This window comes from Myotis nattereri (genome assembly GCF_964212035.1).
Source record: "Myotis nattereri genome assembly, chromosome: 17".
NCBI classification, from domain to species: Eukaryota; Metazoa; Chordata; class Mammalia; order Chiroptera; family Vespertilionidae; genus Myotis; species Myotis nattereri.
This window is the reverse complement of record NC_138092.1, coordinates 274,604-295,258: the sequence shown is the minus strand read 5'-3', so window position 1 is coordinate 295,258 and position 20,655 is coordinate 274,604. Positions and strand designations below refer to the sequence as shown.

Genomic DNA, 20,655 nt, shown 5'->3' with positions numbered 1-20,655 from the left:
AGCCGGGATGCGCAGGCGCGCAGCGTGCGGGGCGGGGCCTGGGGACGTGCGGACGCAGAAAGGCGGCGCCGGCGTGGGGGCGCCAGTCGCAAGATGGCGGCGGCCATGCCAGGCCTGTGGGCCGTGTCTGCGCAGCGGGCGGCGGCGGCGGCGCGGCCCGGCCTACAGACTCGGCGGCGGCGCTAGCCCGGCCCCGGCCTCTCTTTGCGGTCGCTACTCCCGCCTCTCCCCGCCATGGATTTGCCCGTGGGCTCCGGCGCTGCGGGGCCCAGCAACGTCCCGGCCTTCCTGACCAAGCTGTGGACCCTCGTGAGCGACCCGGACACCGACGCGCTCATCTGCTGGAGCCCGGTGAGGGCGGGCGCGCCCCCGGGAGGCCAGGGCAGGCCCCGCCTCGGCCGCCGGGTGTGGGGACGGAGGGCCCGAGGGGGAAGGAGCGTCCGAGGCCTCCCGCCGGCTCCTGCCCGCGCCAAGTTCCCCTGGGCGGGGAGGGAGGAGGTGGGCCTGCCCTTCCCGGGCTCTGCTCCCGGCCGGACAGCTGCGGGGCGCGCCTGTGCCTCCACGGGCGCCCCGCGTCGCTAGTGGCAGTGGCGTCCCGGCGGCCTCTCCCCTGCGTTCCCGGCGGTGCGGTCGGCAGCCGCGCGGAAACCAGGATTCGCTCATGGAGCCGCGGGCGCTGCTCCGGCGCGGAAACGGAAAGGGGAAGGCCGGGAAGCCCGGGTGGACGTGCAGACCGCGCCGGATAGCGAGCTGGTTCCCCAGATCAGCCTGGGTGTTCGTTCCCCCGGCGGCGTCTCGGTCCACGCCCCGTGCCCCGTTGCCTGGCAGCGGGCTTGTTGACAGGCGAGGCCTGAGCCTGCGGGACGGCCGCTCGGGCCTGGCCGCGGGGCCCGTCCGGGCTGTGTCTGCAGTTGGAGGCGAGAGCCGAGGCTGCTGTTCGCTCGCATCCTGGCTGCGCCGCCGCGTCCAGCCGGGGCTCCGGTGCCTCCGAGCGCCCGGGCCGCTGAGGGCAGGCGGGTTCTTGGCTCCGTTAAGCCTCCCGCTCCTAGTCCTGAGCTCTTGGGGGAGGCGGGAAGGCTGGGCTGGAAGCAGCCCCCCGAGCCAGGCTCTTGCCCTTGGGCCGGCTGGTGGCTGAAGCGCGGCCCTGCGGGAAGAGTGTTTGGGAATAAAGAGTCTAGAAGTCCCGCTGGAGACATTCCTGTTGGTCCCAGGGCAGTCGTCCTGCGGCGGGCGCCCCCTTCCCCAGGCCCGTTCCCACCCTTCCCTTGACCAGAGGAAATGGCCCGTTTCTGTCTTCCCTTCTTCTGCCTTCCTCCTCCTGCTCCTTCCTGAGCTCTCGGGCAACACTCTCACCCAGTTCGGGGAGGGACATCTGAGCTTAATTCTACCAGGATGACTTGTCCTGCCCCTTAATCGGCTTGCTGTTTGCGCTTAAAGATTGTGAGGCGCCCGGCCGGCGTGGCTCAGCGCTTGAGTGTCCACCTATGAACCAGGAGGTCACGGTTCAGTTTCCCTGTCAGGGCACATGTCCGGCTTGTAGGCTGGATCCCCGGTGTGGGGTGGCAGGAGGCAGCCGATCAATGATTCTCTCTCATTATCAATGTTTCTCTCTCCCTCTTTCTTCCTCTCTGAAATTAATAAAAACGTATTTTAAAAAAGGAAAGACTGTGCGGTGTGTAGGGGGAGCCCTGCCGGCATACTCCCAGGACCCGCAGTCTGTGTTCTGGGCAAAGCCTTTGAGTAGAAAAGTCCGATACGATCAGACCTGTGGCGACCTCCACTCACGGTGCCCACAGCGGCCGTGAGCCCGGTTGGCAAGTTCTTCCCAGGACGAAGAACAGCTGGAGCCTGCGTGTCTGACCCGGTCTGTGTAGCCTAGGACCGTGGTCAGATGAGGCCGGAGCACTCGAGCAGTTGGAGGAGGCACTTCTTTTTACTTGGAGTACGAGGGCCTCCTGTACTGGGAGGCCCTGCTTAAATTTTGGCCCTGGTGTCTCGGGGCCTCACTGTAGTCCCCGCCTGGTCAGTGCCGTTCTCTTCTCGCTGCGAGTAGGAATGACCCTAACGGTTGTGTGTGGCTGGGAGAAGTCCCAGAGACCTGGTGACTGGAGGTCCCCAAGTCCGGGTCCGTCCCACGTGGCCTGTGTCAGAGGCCACCAGTGGTCAGAGGGTCACTCGAGGGGCTGGTCTCTGGTTGGAGAGTCTGGAGCAGAGCAGTCCCTGCAGTTAGGTCACCAGCTCCCCATGAGACCACTCCATGAACTGGCCTGGTCACACCTGGGCACTCGGCTGGCCGTGGACTGTTTTCAGAGCTCCCATGGCAGGTAGGCCCACCCGCCTCCCTGGCTCAGCCTGCCGTGGCCCGAAAGCCTGCCAAGCCCATTCTCAGACAACCGGCAGGACCCAACAGGTCCTTGGGGGCCCCGCCCTTGGTGAAAAATGCTGCAGGGGTGCCCCAGGTCACAGCACTCCAGGAGCAGAATGTGAGGTGCCCTGCACGGCTGGAGGCTCTCGGTGCCTCCCGGAGCCAGGGTGGCCGCACCGATGACCACCGCTGGGTAGCACAGCTGTGCTTGTTGACTCCTGTGTATCAGCTGTGCTCCATCCACAGCCACGCGGGGAGGTGACAGATGGCCCTTTTGTAGAGAAGACTGAGTCTCAAAGACATCAAGAAACTTGAAGTAAGAGCTAGAGAATTGTTGAGCCAGTTCTGAAGTCGACGTTCTCTCTGCTGACATCCAGCCATTGCTCTCTGCCTGCCCTTGCCAGGAACTCCAGGTCTTCCGACTGGAGCCTGCCCGCTAAGGCCCACGGGGTGAAAGCTCTGGCCCCACTCCAGCTGCTTTCTTAGCCCCAGCCACACTTGGACTGACCACTCCTGCAGGGCTCACAGTCGGGTGCAGCCCTGCTCTTTAACAATGCATGGACCTCCTGGTCACGCAATATGGCAGATAAACCAATGAAAGACATAGAGATTGGGAAGTAAGACATACGACTCTCTCCATTCCCAGAAAACGTTGTCATTTAGAGAGCGAGAAAGAGAGGGGGAGAGAGAAGCATCCATGTGAGAGTGAAACGGACCTGCTGCCTCCTGCAGGCCCCCACCAGGGACCAAGCCTAACCAGAACCCTGACCAAGAATCAAACCGGCCACCCCTCAGTGCATGGGACACCAGTCAACCAACTGAGCCACCATGGCCAAGGCGCAGAGTTCATCCTTGTATTATTATTTATTAACTAGTGTCCCAGTGCAGAAATTAATTAGAAGAAATATTTTAACAATCACTCTTCGCCTTTTCTCTGTAATAGAAGCGTCAACCAGATTCACGATGGACGGTGACAGATCGAAACACACCTGTGATTGGCGCTTGCGCGAGTCACTTAGCCTTCGGACTGCCTATCCCCCGAGCAGATTCTCTGAGTCGCTGCTCGGGGTGCTGGACAGGGCAGTAGCCTGTCTTCTCAGCTTGCCCCTCCTGGCACGGGTGCTTGTCCTACCTGCTAGCTGGGTGGGGGTGGTGGGAGCCCCAGTGTTCTCAGCGGCCATGCCTGCGTGAGAGCCTCCATTCCCTGGATGGGAGCAACATGAAGGGGACCCCCAGCCTCTCGGGTGCTATCACCGGGCATTTCCCCTCTTCACCGGGAGCTGGGTCGGGTGAGAGGCGCTGTGCCTGCTCCCTCGTGAGCTGCGGTCGCCTTGGGTGGGGCCGGAGGGAGAGTAGTCCGTCGTCTTGGCTGTGCCCCTCCAAGCGTAGCATCAACCAAGGCACTGGGGTGGAAGGGGGAGTGGGTTGTGGCTCAAGTGCTGCAGACTCACTGTTCCTACAGAATTTTAGTAGATTTTCTTGAATAAATGTTTCTTCGTTTGTTACTCGCCTTTGGGACCGTTTCAGAGACCAGGGTATTGAGTGCGCGCTGCTTGCTTTACGTGGAAGTGGTTCGGTGGTCGGCTCCCACTGCCCGGCCCGGAGTGGAACTCGCTCCTTCCCTTTCCACGGTTGGTCTTAGCACAGCGCACGCCCCAGGGACAGGGCGGCGAAGGGCCCGGAGAAAGCCCGGGGCGCCCAGGCGGGGCTGCTTGGTCGCTCGCTCGGGGAAGTCGGACTAAAGGGAGCCTTGGAGACAGGTTCCGAGGGTGCCCATTGCTCCCCGGGGTGCAGGTCTCGTGGGGTCACTTAGAGTTTCAGGGGTACATGCCTGTGGGGGAAGGAGAGGGAGAAGGGAATGGCAGGTGTGCTCCCTGGAGGGCGTGTGCCTCAGCACCGTTACGTGACCCGTGGCTTCTGCCCTCGTGGTTGCTGGCGGAAGCAGCTTCGTCGTGAGGAGTCTCCTCTCCTGCTGCTTTCCCGGTCCCCTTCATCTTTCGCTTCTGCAGTTTGCCTGTGGAGTGTCCAGGTGTGGATTTCTGCATTTACCCGTCTTGGGGTTCGTTTAGCTTACTGGATATTTTTCAGTTTGGGGGAGTTTGGGGCCATTATTTCTTCTTGATATCTCTACCCAGATCTTCCTTTTAAGTTTTCCCAATTGGTATCCACTGTCTTGGTTTTTTTTTTAATATGTTTTTATTGATTTCAGCGAGAAAGAGAGAAAAACACCAATGATGAGAGAGAATCAATGATTGGCTGCCCCCCGCACACCCCCCACTGGGGACTGAGCTTGCAACCCAGGCATGCCCCCCTGATCAGAATCGAACCTGGGACCCTTCAGTCTGTAGGCCGACGCTCCACCCACTGAGCCACACCAGCTAGGGCTATCCACTGTCTTAGGCAGCCAGAAGATATGAAACGTAGACATCCGTGCAGGCTGGTTTTGCTTAGTGGTTAGAGTGTCGGCCTGCGCACTAAAGGGTCGCAGGTTCGATCCCTCCCCTCCCCCTACTTCCCTCTCTCCCTTCTACTCTCTCTGAAGATCAATGGGAAAAAATTCTCGGATGAGGATTAACAAAATAAGAAAATTAGACATCCTAGAGAAAAGGCTTTTTATACTGGGAGAGCTGTGGGTCAAATCAAACAAACAGCAAAGCCAGCAAAGCTTATTTAAATAACTTAGTCCCTGGAGATTGTCCTAAGGCATCTAACAGAAGAAGCTCTAACTGCGGCCAGTGTGCTGAGTGGGTTGAGTGTTGTGCCATGCACTGAAAGGTCGCCGGTTGATTCCCACTCGGGGCACATACCCAGGCCGCAGGTTCTATCTCCATTGGGGTGTGTGCAGGAGGCAACCAATATCAATGTTTCTCTCTCACATTGATATTTCCCCCCTCCCCCTCCCTCTCCCCTTCCTCTCTCTCTAAAATCAATAAAAGTGTTAAAAAAGTAAGAAGAAGCCCTGACCGGTGTCGCGCAGTGGGTAGAGCGTCGGCCTTGGGACTGAAAGGTCCCAGGTTCGATTCCGGTCAAGGGCATGCACCTTGGTTGCGGGCACCTCCCCAGTAAGAGGTGTGCAGAAGGCAGCTGAGCAATGTTTCTCTCTCATCGATGTTTCTAACTCTCTCTCTCCCTTCCTCTCCGTAAAAAAACAATAAAATATATTTTTTTAAAAAAGTAAGAAGAGCCGAAACCGGTTTGGCTCAGTGGATAGAGCGTCGGCCTGCGGACTGAAGGGTCCCAGGTTCGATTCCGGTCAAGGGCATGTACCTGGGTTGCGGGCATATCCCCAGTAGGAGATGTGCAGGAGGCAGCTGATCGATGTTTCTCTCTCATCAATGTTTCTAACTCTCTATCTCTCTCCCTTCCTCTCTGTAAAAAATCAATAAAATATATTTAAAAAAATAAAAAGTAAGAAGAAGAAAGAAAAGAAAATCTAAAAACGCTGCCCTGACTGGGTACCTCAGTTGAGTGCAGCATCGTCCCTTGCACCAAAGGGTTGTAGATTTGAGTCCCGGTTCAGGCATATGCCTGGGTTTCGGGTTCAATCCCTGGTCAGGGCGCATATGGGAGGCAACATATCAATGTTTCTCATCAATTTTTCTCTCTTTCTCTCTCTCTCTTCTCTTCCTCTCTCTCTAAAATAAAAAAAATAAAAAGTGCTCCAGGCCTAGACTAATGCTGCAGGGACCATCCGGGCCTTCCCTCATCTCCTTAACCCTCTCCCCCTCCCCCAGGGTGGGGAGCGCTCCCTGCATGTCACTACAGTCACGGTTGCGTGTCACCCTGCGCCGTCACAGGGCCTGCCTGACCCCTCGTGGAAGGACATGGAGAAGCGGGTCGTGCAGGGGTTTTGTACAGCCTGTTTCTCAACTCAGATGCCAAGAGGAAGAGGAAGTTGCGTTTCTGAGCACAGCTTTCCTCCAGAGTCACTGGAATTAGGGACCCATTTGCCTTAGATGGGGTCTCAGCTCTTCTCAGGTGCATTTGCGTGCTGCAGCTAAAGCGGATTCCCCTAGAGCCGTGGTCGGCAAACTGCGTCTCGCGAGCCACATGCGGCTGTTTGGCCCCTTGAGTGTGGCTCTTCCTAAGCCTTAGGAGTACCCTAATTAAGTTAATAACAGTGTACCTACCTATATAGTTTAAGTTTAAAAAATTTGGCTCTCAAAAGAAATTTCAATCGTACTGTTGATATTTGGCTCTGTTGACTAAGTTTGCTGACCACTGCCCTAGAGAATGGGCCTGCAGTGCTGTGGTGCTTCCTGGATGTGGCCTTGGGGAAGCTTCAGGACCCTGGGCGGGGCACCCTGACTGCGATGAGGTCCCCATCTCTGAGGCGAGCGGCTCCCGTGGCCTCCGCCCCACAGGAGGGAGTGCGGCTGCCTGCTGCTCCCGGAGGCCCTGTGCCCTCACCGGCTGCGCTTGACTCGCCTGCGTGTCTCCTGGCAGAGTGGGAACAGCTTCCACGTGTATGACCAGGGCCAGTTTGCCAAGGAGGTGCTGCCCAAGTACTTCAAGCACAACAACATGGCCAGCTTCGTGCGGCAGCTCAACATGTGTGAGTGCCCGCCCGCCACGGGGTGGGGGAGGGGGGCAGAGGGCGCCAGCAGTGACCCTGCCTGTGGTGAGGGTGGAGCCACCGGGTTCCGGTCCCTTTTCTCCAGGGTGTGGCATGGAGCCAGCACACCTGGGGGCAAGCAGTCCTCATGAGCCATGTCTCTGTGGGGACACGGGGCTCAGGCCAGACTGCCCAGCCACTGCGGGCAGGAACTCTGAGATGGGGGGGGGGGGGTGTCTGGTCCCAGTCTTAAGGCAGAGCTGCCCGTGCCCATCGTGTGCAGATGGCTTCCGGAAGGTGGTGCACATCGAGCAGGGCGGCTTGGTCAAGCCGGAGCGGGACGACACCGAGTTCCAGCACCCCTGCTTCCTGCGCGGCCAGGAGCAGCTCCTCGAGAACATCAAGAGGAAGGTGACCAGCGTAAGTAGCGGCCTCCCTGTCCCCACACCCTCTGACCTCCCTCCGGCGGTGGGGTTGCCACATCCACTTGGTGCCCTGCTGGCCTGGCCTGGCTGCTCCAAGCCCTCTTCCTGATGGCCCCCCCGCTTGTCCGCATGGACCCCCGCCTGTGCCGCACCAGCTGCTGCAGGGAAGGCCGATCTCAAGGCTGCAGCCCCTGGCCCTTTCCCCGTGTCCAGACCCCCCGATTCTGTGGGGCCCGTCACAGTGACCCTCCTGTGGGGACCCAGGTGTCCACCCTGAAGAGTGAGGACATGAAGATTCACCAGGACAGTGTCACCAAGCTGCTGACCGACGTGCAGCTGATGAAGGGGAAGCAGGAGAGCATGGACTCCAAGCTCCTGGCCATGAAGCAGTAGGTCCCACGGGGAGCGGGCGGCAGGTGGGGCAGACAAGGGTGCGACACTGGGCCGTGTGGCCGGGCACTTCCCGCCGCCTGCAGGAGGTGTGGCAGGTGCGCTCGGGCCTTTTGCTCCCCAGAGTTAGGTTTTTTTCTTGCACGCCCTCGAGGCGCCTGCCGGGCCATCCTCCTTCCCCGGGAGGTGGGGTCTGACCACTCCTGCAGCAGCGTGCGGAGCTGGGCTCCTCACAGCACTGGCCCCATTCTCCGCCTGCTCACACCAGCCCTCCAGGCCCTCCCCGCAGACCAGGGTGGCCAGGCCCCTCCTGCTGGCTCCCACTGTCCCTGGCATCACTCAGCATAGACGTCCCCTCTCCTGCCTTCCCCACCTTAGGCCTGGGGAGCAGGGAGCAGGTACTTTCTGGAACCCTTGTCCCTGGCTCATGTCTGGTGACCACATAACAGCCCTGTGCTACCCCCTCACCCGAGACCCTCAGAAATGCCTGCTTGGGTGTCCTCCCATGCCCGTGAGGGCCCTGAGGACCTCAGGAACCCCAGCCAGGGTGGTGTCCTCGGCTCAGGGTCACCTCAAAGCTGCTCAGGGGGGCAGGTGCTGGTGCTCTTGTGACCCCTGTGTCATAGAGGTGGCTCCTGGGCTCTGACTCTTCACATTGGGGGCCGGATGAGCATGGCCTTCAGTCAGGGCACCTCTAGGTGAGGCCAAAAGGGTCCACTCTATCAAGAAGACATGCCGGGGGGGGGGGGGGGGGGCGGGGGCAGGGCTGGCCCAGCAGAGGGCAGACCTGCTCATAACCCTGCTCACCTATTGGGAGGGTGGGCTCGCCTGGCTCTTCCCACTCCATGGGCCACCTCTGAGCTACACTCAGGTTCTGAGCCCTAGAAAGGTAACAGATCAACCCCATAGGCTGCTCTGCAGCCTGAAGAGCTGGGCTACCACTGTCCCTCTGGCCTGCCTTCCTGTCCTCAGGCTGGGCTAAGGTTGAGGGTGGGGGAGGCCTTCAAGGGTCAGCCAGCTCACCTGGCCAAGAAGGCCCCCAGTAGGTCTCAGCAGGATTCTGGGGTGCAGACAACACTCCGCCTGCATCTGACCTCAGCCTCCAGCTGACCCCCTCCCCCCACCGGACTCTGAGCATCCCTCCCTTGAGGTGCAAGTGAGCAAGGAGGGGGATAGTGGCAGCAAGGCCTGGCCTGCCCGGGTCACATCCATAGCCCACCCTTGTCCGTAGTGGAGAGACAAGCTGGCGATGTGTGGTCACCAACAGCCCTGCACCTGCCCGGGTGGGGGTGGAGTGTCTGCGGAGCCCTTCCATCTGGGGCTCCTGGGACCTGGCCCCACTGACTGCACCTGGTCTGTTGCAGTGAAAACGAGGCGCTGTGGCGGGAGGTGGCCAGCCTGCGGCAGAAGCACGCCCAGCAGCAGAAAGTCGTCAACAAGGTACACGGTGGGCCTGCAGGGCACCTGCTGCCAACCTCCTCGGCTGGGCTAACTGTGCACCTCCCCCCACCCCCACAGCTTATCCAGTTCCTCATCTCGCTGGTGCAGTCGAACCGGATCCTGGGGGTGAAAAGAAAGATGTGAGGCGCTGCGGGTGCCCGTCTCTCAGCACTGGGTCCTGGGTGCCACCGGGGCCAGGAGGCAGCTAACCCACCCTTCCCCGCAGCCCCCTGATGCTGAACGACAGTGGCTCAGCACATTCCTTGCCCAAGTACAGCCGGCAGTACTCCCTGGAGCCCATCCACGGTTCCGGTCCCTACTCGGTGAGCTCTGGGCACAGCGGGCCTGGCGGGGACAGTGCCGCCTGGGCACAAGCCACATGTGTCCCATCCTTTGATGGCAGGCTCCGTCCCCGGCCTACAGCAGCTCCAGCCTCTACTCCCCAGATGCCGTTTCCAGCTCCGGACCCATCATCTCCGACATCACCGAGCTGACTCCCAGTAGCCCCGTGGCCTCTCCCGGCAGGAGCATAGATGAGCGGTGGGGACCGTGCCACCTCCCTCGTGGTCTGAAGAGGGCTGGGGCCACAGAGGTGCCTGCTGACGCCTGTGCCCCCACCCGCAGGCCCCTGTCGAGCAGCCCCTTGGTGCACGTCAAGGAGGAGCCTCCCAGTCCTCCTCGGAGCCCCCCGGTGGAGGAAGCGAGTCCTGGGTGCCAGTCCTCCATTGTGGACACCCCCCTGTCCCCAACTGCCCTCATTGACTCCATTCTGCGGGAGAGTGAGCCTGCCCCAGCTGCCTCAGCCACAACCCTCCCAGATGTGGGGGGCCGGCCCCCCTCAACCCCGCCCACCTCGGCCCCTGAGAAGTGCCTCAGCGTAGCCTGCCTGGACAAGTGAGTGCTGCCCTCCACTTCCCTCCCCCCCCCGGACGTGCCTGGGGCTTCTGGCTAGGACTGTCCTGGAGGGCTGGGCACAGGGCTGCAGACATGGTCTTCAGCTCCGAGTTTGGGATTGGGGAGGGAGCTGGAGACCAGCCTGGCTCCCACAGCCTTGTCACTCAGGAGCCGAGGATGGTGGCCTGTTGCACCTGCTCTCTGGGCCACCCTGGCTGCAGCTGTCAGTCACCTGGTCCTGCTGCCCAGCAGAGGCCCTGCCACCAGAGCCAGGCACGTGGGCGGGGGCACGCGCCCTCTGGGCCCGGCTGCAATGGGGCTCTTGTCTTTATATCTTGCAGTTTGGCTCGCACTCCACAGATGTCTGGGGTCGCCCGCCTCTTCCCCTACCCCTCCTCCTCTCTGCATGGCCGATTCCAGCCAGGGTTAGCGCCGTCCCCACTGGGGAGGGAGGAGGCTCTTCCAGAGCTTGGGCCCCTCCCCAGCTGAGGACCACTTGGCTGAGCCTGGTGAACAGTATCCCAGGCCGCCTGCAGGGCCCAAGCCTGTTCCCCAAATCACTGGCCGACAGCGAGGGGCCTTCCGGGCAAGCTCGGCTACTAGTCTGTCCGGGTCCCTGCTACTGTGCAAACTGGCTTTCTCTCAGGCGGGCTGGCCACTCCTGGGTCCTCGGTGCGCCCCGTGGCCCGGACGTTCTAGGTCACAGCCGCCAGACCTGGGTCTTTCCCACCGCACGAGGGAAGCCTGGCCCACCTCACACTGAGCAGCACAGCCTTCCCCTCCCTACTGTCTTCCATGCAAAGGCAAGACTTCCAGCCTGAACAGCTGCCCCTGGGCTGCTCAAGGCCTGAACCCTCCTGGCCCAGCCTCATGCTGTTGGAGGCCGGCAGGGGCGGGCCAGCCTGTGTGGCCCAAGCCACTCTTCCCCCCAGCTGCCAGGCACCCAGGCCCTGTCCACACACTGCTGCTCTGGCCCCAGGCAGGGGTGGGTGTGGCTGAGGGGAGCCCTCTGGCAGGGGGTGTGTGGCTGAGGGTGAAGGCACTGGAGTGATGCCTCAGCTGCCCCCTCACCCGGCCAGGGCTGAGCTCAGTGAGCACTTGGATGCCATGGACTCCAACCTGGACAACCTGCAGACCATGCTGAGTAGCCACGGCTTCAGTGTGGACACCAGTGCCCTGCTGGACGTGAGTCCCACCTCGCCCACCTGCCGCTACCCACCCTGCTTGCAGGCCCAGCCTGACTCTCTTCCTCTCTCCCAGCTGTTCAGCCCCTCGGTGACAGTGCCAGACATGAACCTGCCGGACCTGGACAGCAGCCTGGCCAGTGTGTGTAGAGTGGGGGTGGGGTGGGGGGAGGTGACGAGGGTGGGGGAGCAGGAACCCTCAAAACCCTCCTGCCCCAGCAGATCCAGGAGCTCCTTTCTCCCCAGGATCCCCCCAGGCCTCTCGAGGCAGAGAATAGCAGCCCCGACTCAGGTGAGCAAGCCCACCTGCACCCCTCCCGTCCCCTCCCACCAGCATCCTAACCGTGCCCCCCATCCCCACCCCCAGGAAAGCAGCTGGTGCACTACACAGCACAGCCCCTGCTCCTGATGGACCCCGGCCCCATGGACATGGGGAGCAGCGACCTGCCTGTGCTCTTCGAGCTGGGGGAGGGCTCCTACTTCTCAGAGGGGGACGACTATGCAGACGACCCCACCATCTCCCTGCTGACGGGCTCTGAGCCCCCCAAAGCCAAGGACCCCACTGTCTCCTAAAGGGTTCAGGAGGGCCAGCTGGTCTCCGTCAGCAGTGAGGCCCAGCCCCGCATGCCATGGCTTGCTTGGGGCTTCACAGCCACGCCGAACTGACCAATACTGTGGCTTTCACAAAGTGTATTTTGGTTTTTACATGAGTCCCCTTCCCCCTTCATAGAAATAAACATACAGGTATATATGTAGATGGCCGTGGATGGACAAGACGAGCTCTACACTGGCCTATGGCCACTTCCTCCCAGGGGGCCAGGAGGATGCCCAGCACACCCGCTCTAGGGCCTGCAGGACCCCTGCCCCGCCTCCCACCAGGAGCCCCTGGGGATGTGGCTTGTCTGCTCAGCAGAGCCTTCTGGGTGCGGGGCCTGCTCTGGGAGAAGAGGGTCTGGCTCCTGTGCTGTCAGCCAAGGGGTGGGGGAGGTACAGTCCACCTGACAGTGCCCAGGAGCTTCCCCAGTGCTCACCATCCTCTGTGGGCAGGGACAGGAGGCACTGCCCCTAAGGCCCAAGGGAGAGGACTTGGGTAGAGTGGGCTCTTGGGCATCTCAGATGCTCCCTGTGGGGCCCAGCTGCCAGTCGGCACACCTGACCTGGCACAGCCCCAGGCCCAGGCTGCCTCCCACCTGGCAGGTGGGAGGGTCTGGGCAGTGTCCTGATGCTGCACCATGGGGACAGCCCAGCCCAAGGCCAGGAGAGCAGGGGGGGAAGAGCTGTTCCGCTCGGGTCATGCAGACATTGCTCCTGAGGCAGGTGCCCCTGCCCCCATGGGTACATCACCACCAAGGGGGAGACCCCAGGCAAGGATTGGCGCCAATACTTGACCCCCTCCAGGCCCGGCCCTAAGCCCAGCTCCACTTCTAGGAGAATTGGGCACCCACTTCTGAGCCACGTCCCACACATGGTGTTAATGGGCATCTGGGCAGAAAGTCTGGACACAGCAGACCTCGGGCAATGAGAGTTGCCACCCATGATGTCAGGTGTAATCTGCCCAGCCCCTCTGGCCCCCACCCCGAGGGCATTGTCCTCCCAGCACATGGACCCTAGGGATCCAGTCCCCCATCCCAAGAGCACAGACTGAGGCCCTCTGAGTCGCTGAGCAGTTGCCCCCACAGCCAACGCTGTTGGATCAGGCGGTGAGACCATACCCAGCGCCCTCACAGGCCGAGCTTACGCTGGACAGTACTTTATTGACACCCTCGGACCCTGGGTAGGGTCAGCACAGGTCCTTGAGGCACTGGCCTGTGCTGCTGCTCCCATTCCTGAGGGGCAGGAGCCCCATAGGGGCAGAGAGGCCTCCCAGGGCCAGAAGGAGGCCATGGGCAGTGAGGCAGGCGAGGTGGCAGTGAGGAGTGTGGGCAGCTCAGGCCTCTGCCGCCAGGGCCTCGTGGTGCAGCACGTAGTAGTCGTGGACGTACATGAGCACCGCCACTGGCTGCCCGATGATGAGCGACAGCCACACGGCTGCATTGCCATAGTTGCCACGGAAGAAACGGCTCACTATCCAGGCCAGCGGGATCTGGGGACGATACACAGCTGACTGTGGTCACCGCGGGCTGGCTGCCCCGGGCACATAGGCAGGCAAAGAGGCCTTGGTGCTCACCTGAGCCATCATGCCGGTGAAAGCCCAGAGACGGAACATGCGCAGAGGGATGCTCACCAGGTACTGGGTGAGGGGAGAGAGGGCTGTCAGCTGGCTCCTCGGGGCCACAGCACCCCAGCTCCGGGCCCACAGCAGGGTGCCCACAAAGCACTGACCTCATGGAAGAAGGCCGAGGCCAGGAACACCCCGGTCCTGGCAACCCACTTGCTGTAGCCACGCCGGACCATTGGCTTGTAGAAGTGTCTGTGGGAGGAGGCGGCCGTGGGCAGGTGCCCAGGTCCACTCGAGGGCCACCCACCACCCACCACACACCCACCTGAGACACCACTTGTGCACAGGGATGTTCCAGTTCTGCCAGAAGTAGGTGACGGACTCAGAGTTCCTGGGGTAAGAGACCATGATCAGAGGGCACCATGACCAGCCCTGGCCCCAGCCCCAGCCCCCACTGAGGTCACCCACCACCAGTCCCGGTAGAACTCGCGGTCCCCAAACTGCATGAGTTCGGCCACGGCATTCAGGCAGGAGTGGAAGAGCCAGTAGAAGAAGATGAGCCAGATGAGGTGGTTGGGGACCTGGGGGACAGGTGGTGTCAGGTTCCAGGACCCCCACCCCTCAGTGCCCCCGCCCCGCCCCCTGCCCAAGCCCAGCCTGCTCACCGCCAGCTTCAGGAGGCGCTCGATGATGCGCGAATAGTCCATATCCTGTGGGGACAAGGCTCAGCTGGCTCCCAGGCCACACCCCCTCCAGCCACAGGGGAGCCTGGCCACTCACCTTGAAGGGCTTCATGGAGTTCTGGATGGTAGGCACCATCCACTGCAAAGGAGGGCACAGCGTCAGCTCCACCCAGAGCACCAGGCAGCCCCTCTGCACCCTCACCCGTCCTGCTCCCATACCTGCTGGATCAGCCCCACCTGCAGCTGGGTGAAGAACAGCTGGGGGAGGAAGCAGAGCAGCAAACTGAGCCCCAGCATCTGGGACCACCCAGCCCCTCACACCCCCAGCCTCACCATCTCAAGTAGCCGCCGCAGCAGGAAGCGCTTTCGGATACGGGGGGAGCGGGGAAAGTTAAGTTCGTAGCACAGCGTCGGGGCAAAGAGGAAGTAGTACAGATCTGGAACGGGAGGGCAGAGCTGGCACCAGGGCCCAGCCTGCGGACCCCACCCTGTCCCCCACCTCCAGGCCAGCTGCAGGCCCCTCACCTCCATAGGTCAGGTTGTCCGGGTAGCTCACGGTGCCCGAGGGTTGGGCCGCCCCACCGTTGGCCTTCTTTCCGGTAGAAGCTGGGAGGTGGCAAGGGAAGGAAGGAGAGGGATGCACAAGGTGAGGCCCTGCTGCTGCCCAGTCCCGCCCGCCCCTGGCAGGCAGCCTCACCGGCCTTGGCCTTGGCGCTAGCCCTGCGCTCTCGGCACCACAGGTTGACGTGCCGATAGGAGAACAGCTTGAGGAAGAGGATGGTGTACGTCATCAGGGCCAGCACGGAGCCCACTGCAGGAAAGGCAGGGTCAGGCCGTGGCCTCCCACACCACCCACAGGAGAGCTGCAGCCAGGGGCAGCCCCTGAGGCTGGCCTGGGCTCTCCTGGGGTCCCCCCACGACCGGCTGGGATGGGACAAGTGGAATGGGGGGCACCTGGCGTGATGGACTCCAGCAGGAAGGCCACAGACGCTGGGAAGCAGAGAATGGTGGCCAGGTTCAGCCCGTGCAGCAGCAGCCCCACCTGCTCCGTCAGGGCACCCTGGGGGGTAGGGGCAACACTCAGCCAGGGCCCACTCCCTGGACCACGGGTCCCCCTGGGCAAGGCTGCCAGGCCGAGGGTGCAGCCCCTCCCAAGAGAGCCACACACAGTGGGGAGGGTGGCACCTGCCCTGAGCCCAGGCCTGTGAGGAGGGGACCCCTGGCCCAGGCAGCGGCATGCGGGCAATGCTTACCACCGCCAGGCGCTTCTCCACATGGAAGGCGGCCACAGCAAAGGCATTGGCCACTGAGGACAGAAGAGCACAGGGCAGTTCAGGCTCAGTAAGCCCTCCCCCACCCAAGACCCTCCTCAGTGCCCAGCTCACCAATAATCAGGCACAGGGCCGGCCAGCTGTAGGGGTCCTTCAGGAACAGAGACACCACCTGGATGGGGTCCACCAGGATGCCGTACCTGGGGGTGGGGAGATGAAGGCCTGAGCAGGTGAGGGGGGCCTCAGGGGTGGGGCCAGGGCCCTGGGGAAGACACTCACTTGATGAGGTTCTCCAAAAACAGCCGTGCATTGCTCAAGATCTGCAAGAGAGGGCGGCGCACATCTGCGGCGGGCATGGCAGAGGCTCCAGAAGCAGGGGAAAGGCTGTGGGGCTGAGCCGAGCAGTGCTACCCGCTGCCAGGCCTCTGCCAGCCCAGCCCAGGCCTGCAATGGCTCCAGAGGACAAGGACCCCATCCCACCAGCCTCTCACCCACCAGGCAGTGCGCCCACAGCTCCCAGGGCGCCTCCTAGGACTGCGCAGGGAGGGTGTGGTGTGCCTGGGGCCTCCGTCGGGGCAGCCAGGAGCCTTGGGGCAGGTGTGTCTCGGGCCGAGGGTTGAAGGCCTGGGGCCATATCAGCCCAAACAGACCCTTGTTCCCAGCCCCACCCTGCATGCTGCCCATTGAGCCCTGGACTCCAGCTGCTCCTGGGCCAGCACTGCCAGTCCCACCCCCACAAGGTGCCAGCAGGAACTGGGCTCCAGCAGCAGGGGCTTCAGCCAGGCCACAAGGTGCGTTAGAGGCATTTTCCTGGGGGCACCTATGACCCGGGCTAAGGGAGAGGGACTGGGGCCCGTAGAGCAGTGGCTGGGTTGCTGTGCTGAGCCCAAAAGCCATCTTCTCAGCCCTGTTCGCCCCAGGCCAGGCCAGCCAGGGGCTCCCCACCCACGAGGGCCATTCAGGAGCAGAGGGGATTCTTCTGGGACCCCAAAACGACTCACACATGGTGCCAAGGAAGCCCCGTACCCACAGAACACCCCATCCTCAACCCCACAGCCCATCAGCCCAGGGCCAGCCACCGCTCCTGTTCACTCCTCTCTGCTCCCCAGTGCCCCTCAGCCACAGCTCACAGCACAGAAGCCTCCCACGCAAACCCACCAGCCACCATCCCACTCACCAGCATCACCACACACCAATTCAGGATACCACGGTAGTTGCTGAAGCCGCTGTCCGAGCTGAACAAAGAATCCTGCAGGCGGTGGCACCTGAAGGGCAGGAGGCAGTGAGAGCCTCGGGGAGGGCCACAAGCTGCCCCCCACCCCCCGATTGGGGGCAGCCAGACCCAGCCCTTCGCGCTGGGCAACTCATCCCTCCCAGCCCAGCAGCTGTGTCCACTTCCCACTCCAACCCGCCCCCTGACAGTCTGAGGGGAGCCAGGCAGGGGCCTGCCCAGCCCAGGGCAACGTCGGCCAGAGCACTGTAGGCCAGACCCAGCCTCGCTCCAGAGGCCACTCGCTGCCGCCACCCACACTAGCTACAGAGTGTGATGGGTCCACAGCCAGAGTCCACCCAGCAAGGCTGGGCAGAGGTGGGTGGGCAGCCCATCCCACCTACCAGGGAGCTGACGGGACCCCCCTCAAACCACCACCTCCCCACATTGGCCTACACAGCTCAGCGGGCACAGGGACCCTGCCAGGGCCAGCTGAGCACCCAGCTTGGTGTGACCTTCGGGGAGCAGTGTTGCCAGCTCTCAGGCACTGTGGCCTCCAACCACAGGTCAGCGTGGTGTTCCTGCTGGGCTGGGGGCCGAGAGGAGCCCATCGGGGGCCGCGCACCTGATGGCTGGGGTCTCCCATAGAAGCAGGCAGGATTGCTCCCACCCAGTGCTAAGGATGGGGGACCCTCACGTCCCTGCCTGACCCTCAGGTGCCGCGGGGGGGGGGGGGGGCCACCATAGCTGGCTCACAGGCTGTGCGCAGCCTCACCCCAGCAGCACGCCAGCAGGAAGCCCCACAAACGTTGAGCAAGGTCTCCAGTTTTGTAACAGGTGAGGCCGGGGCCTCCCTTCCCTCCTGCAAACACATCTCTGCCTGAGGCACCGGATGGCGAAGCAGGCCGGCCGCAGTGGCGAGCCTGGCTGTGGTTGGGGTCAGCACTCAGATGGGGAGGCGAGGGACCAAGAAGCCAAGATGCTGCTCAGCGTTCTTCAGCCCACGCAGTCCTGCCTCCCCGACCCAGGCTGGACCTGCCTGGCCCACCTGCCTCTCCCAGCCTCTCCCTGGCCTCCTGGCACCACCTTCCAGGTCCGTCCTGGCCTCACAGGGAGGCTGTGACCTCCACCCAAGGCCCTCTTCCCCCTGAGGCCCTGCACCTGCCTTTCCGAGAGGTGGGTAGGGGTCCGAGGCCCAGCTCCCCAGAGAGGAGGGTCTCTGAGCCTGTCCCAGACGCCCTCCCCCAGGCTCAAGCCCATTGGCTTTCACTGGAACCAGCCGGGCACACCCACAGGGCCTTTCACAACACCGTGACCCCTGCCCCCTTTGGGCCACCAAGACTGTGCTGGCTTTATCTGCGTCAGACTCTAAGGTGAAAATAGGGGTGGACAAAGGGTTTTTCCAATCTGACACAGAACAACGGTTCAGAACCCTTTCAGACCTTCCCCAAACAGCCCACAGCCACCCCTCAGGGCCCTCCACCAGCTTCCTGGCCTCGTCAACCCCAGGTCAGAGGCCCCGGCCAGGGGAAAGCACACCGTCCACAGGGGCCCACAGAGGCCCGGCCTTGCCAGGCATCCGCAGCAGGGCCAGAGAGCAAACGGGCACGCTGGCTCCAGAGGCAGGCTCCGCCCCACACCAGACTCTCACCCTCTCCCCTCCTGGGGGGGCTTTCCAGCCTCTGCCAGCGCCCACACCCACGCCCCAGGCCCAGCAGCCAGCAGGGCCCTTCTAACCATCATGTGTGTCGCCTCACGCAACCCGCACATCAGCACCGGGGGCTGGGCACAGGGAAACCGAGGCCCAACAAGGTCTGAAGCAGGCGCAGAGGCGCAGGCCCGGTTGTGAGCCACACCCAGGCCACGTGGGCCAGCTCGTGGGCCAAGCGGAGCAAAGGGGCAGCAGAGTGCCAGCTCACCCCCCAACCCCTGGGCCAAGCCTGGTGCAAGGTGGCTGAGTGAGCTCCCCAAGCCTCGGACCTGCTGGAAGGGGGGAGAGGCAGAGGGCACCCCTGGGACAAAGCCCCTGGGAGAGCCCTGCACTGAGGGAGAGTGTGTGGAGCCCTGGGAAGGAGCGAGCCAGGCAGGGCAGAAAGGGGTGTCCTCTCCTTCCTGCCCACAGCCACACCCTGGCCCTGGGCTGGAAGAAATGAGCTCACACCAGAGCCTGGGCAGGTGAGCAGGAAGGGGGGGGGCAGGAAGGGGAAAGAGCAGGCAGCACAGCAGGGAGGACAGGCAGGTGGAGGCCTAGTGCCAGAGGCCAGTCCCAGGAAGGCAGCCAGAGCAAGGCAGGCTCAGCCCCCAGCCCCCACCCCCCAACCATGGCCACAGCCCCAGGGACCCCGAACCTGGTGGCATCCTGGTTTGAGAGACAAGCACACATGGCCTGCATGGCCTGGAAACCAGGAGGGAATGCGGTCACCAGCTCCCCCTCCAGCCCTGGGCAGCCCATCCCTGCCACCGTCTGCTCCGTTCCCAAGGGTCCAGGCCTCCAGGGTGGGCTCCCCCTCGCCCAGCTAGCAAAGGACAGGACCGGTTCCGGCCCATGTACAGTGACTGCCTCTCCCAGAGTGGAGCCAGCATGCCCGCCCCCACCCCATCTCACACAAAAGGTCGGAATTCCACCTCCTCCAGAGATCATGCTAGCCATGCCCCCGCCCCCTGGAGAATAACTCGGGGAGCTAGCAGAGGGCCTCGAGAACCCCCATTCTTTGCAGCCTCCCTCAGCAGCACCCCCTCCCGCACCGCCCCACCCCACCCCAAGAAAGCATCCCTCTCTGGAGCCCTCATGAACTTCGTGTCTGACCTTTGCTCACCTGCTCCGCGGGGATTATCTTATCGCTCAGGTGGACTGTGAGCGCTCCAAGGGCAGGGGCAGTGCCCACACCCCAGCCGCCCTCGCCCACCCCGTCCCCAGGGTGCCCGTGAGGAAAGCCTCAGTTCTCAACCACGGAGAGCAAATCCTTGCCAACCGGCGACCGACTGCCCGCTTCCTCCTCGATAACCTCTAGTCCACCCCCCGGGGCGGCGAAGGGGGAGCCAGGTCCTGTCGGCCTGGACTTGCTCCTCCGTCCCTTCCTCTCTGTCCACCTGGGGGTGGGCCCCCCTCCTGCACCCAACCAAGGCCCAGCGGTCCCCACAGCGAACACTCCTCCTGGAACAGCAGGGCCCCAGCCCGCCAAGCGCTGGGCGAGGGATGAAAGCGCCGGGAAAGGAAGGGACCCCGATTCCTCCTCCAGGGGACAGCCTGTCACTGCCCCCTTCCCCCGTCCTCAGGCAGCCCGTCTCTGCTGGCCCCCCACCCCTAAGGCACCCTCACAGCCCTCAGGAGACCCCGCTCATCGCAAACCCCAGATCCGAACCGTCTCCTTCCGGACGAACCGAGGGAACCTGAGCTGGGCGGGGACCAGCCCCCCACGCCGCCCGGCTCCTGACCCCTGAGGATGCGCAGATGCAGGAGGGTCTGCAAGCGGGGCTGCTGCCGGCTCCCCTCGGCGCCCCCGCCTGAGTGACCCCAGCAGGCGACCTGCACCCCTAGGGCTCAGTTTCCCTGTGGGCGCCCCAGGGGCACCCCTGGCTACGCGAAGTCCGGGGACCAGGCTCTCAGGCTCGGAGCTGGCGCTGCCGCGGCCATGCCCCGGAACAGGGAGGGTCGCGGGGGCCTGGGTCAGGGGTCAGAGGTTATGAGTCAGTAGTAGCACCGCTCACCTTAGGTCCCAGGAGCCGCTGCCCACATCGGCGTCTCGGCCCTTGTCCTTCTCGGGGGCCGGGGCCGGCGCATCCCCCCCGGCGCCCACGTCCCGCACTTCTTCCTCCGCTGCCGCGGGGCCGCCGCCGCCGCCCTGGCCCGAGGTCCGCGACCCCGTCCTCCGGCGCCGGGAGCCGCCTGCGCCGCCGCGGTCGCTCATGATCCAGCCCGCACCTCGCCGCGGCCGAGTCGGAGCCCGCCGGGCTATCCGCGCCCGAGGCCCGCGGTCCCGCCTCTGGACCCAAGGCCAACTGCCACCGCCCCCTGCCGGCCGCCGTAGCCCACGCGCCGCCCGTGCCGCCAATCAGCGCGCGCCCGCCAGGCCTGCCCGT

General features: G+C 63.3%; 2 protein-coding genes across 15 annotated transcripts; one reads left to right on the top strand and one right to left on the bottom strand.

The window, feature by feature from the left end:
• Positions 1-24: 24 nt before the first annotated feature.
• On the top strand, positions 25-12,007 carry HSF1 (heat shock transcription factor 1). Of its 14 annotated transcripts, none has more exons than XM_081111256.1 (14): positions 25-351; positions 6,812-6,920; positions 7,204-7,340; positions 7,610-7,734; positions 9,100-9,175; positions 9,254-9,315; positions 9,402-9,498; positions 9,579-9,715; positions 9,800-10,069; positions 10,411-10,494; positions 11,149-11,254; positions 11,330-11,395; positions 11,476-11,545; positions 11,621-12,004. In XM_081111256.1, exons 1-14 carry the CDS (start codon positions 235-237, stop codon positions 11,824-11,826), a joined length of 1,662 nt encoding a protein of 553 aa, XP_080967382.1. In that variant the 5' UTR covers positions 25-234; the 3' UTR covers positions 11,827-12,004. The 14 variants fall into 14 exon arrangements, with proteins under 14 accessions (XP_080967382.1, XP_080967391.1, XP_080967385.1 ...); XM_081111265.1 differs by having other exon boundaries at positions 65-351; positions 7,559-7,734; XM_081111259.1 differs by having other exon boundaries at positions 76-351; positions 11,330-11,425; positions 11,621-12,007.
• Positions 11,930-20,593, bottom strand: DGAT1 (diacylglycerol O-acyltransferase 1). Its single transcript, XM_081111271.1, has 17 exons — positions 20,284-20,593; positions 16,543-16,630; positions 15,645-15,685; positions 15,480-15,565; positions 15,348-15,400; positions 15,049-15,154; positions 14,792-14,905; positions 14,620-14,700; positions 14,428-14,531; positions 14,314-14,352; positions 14,192-14,233; positions 14,077-14,121; positions 13,880-13,992; positions 13,737-13,802; positions 13,576-13,663; positions 13,421-13,483; positions 11,930-13,336 (listed from the first exon to the last, which is right to left on the bottom strand). Exons 1-17 carry the CDS (start codon positions 20,481-20,483, stop codon positions 13,181-13,183), a joined length of 1,485 nt encoding a protein of 494 aa, XP_080967397.1. The 5' UTR covers positions 20,484-20,593; the 3' UTR covers positions 11,930-13,180.
• Between the last annotated feature and the right edge of the window lie 62 nt (positions 20,594-20,655).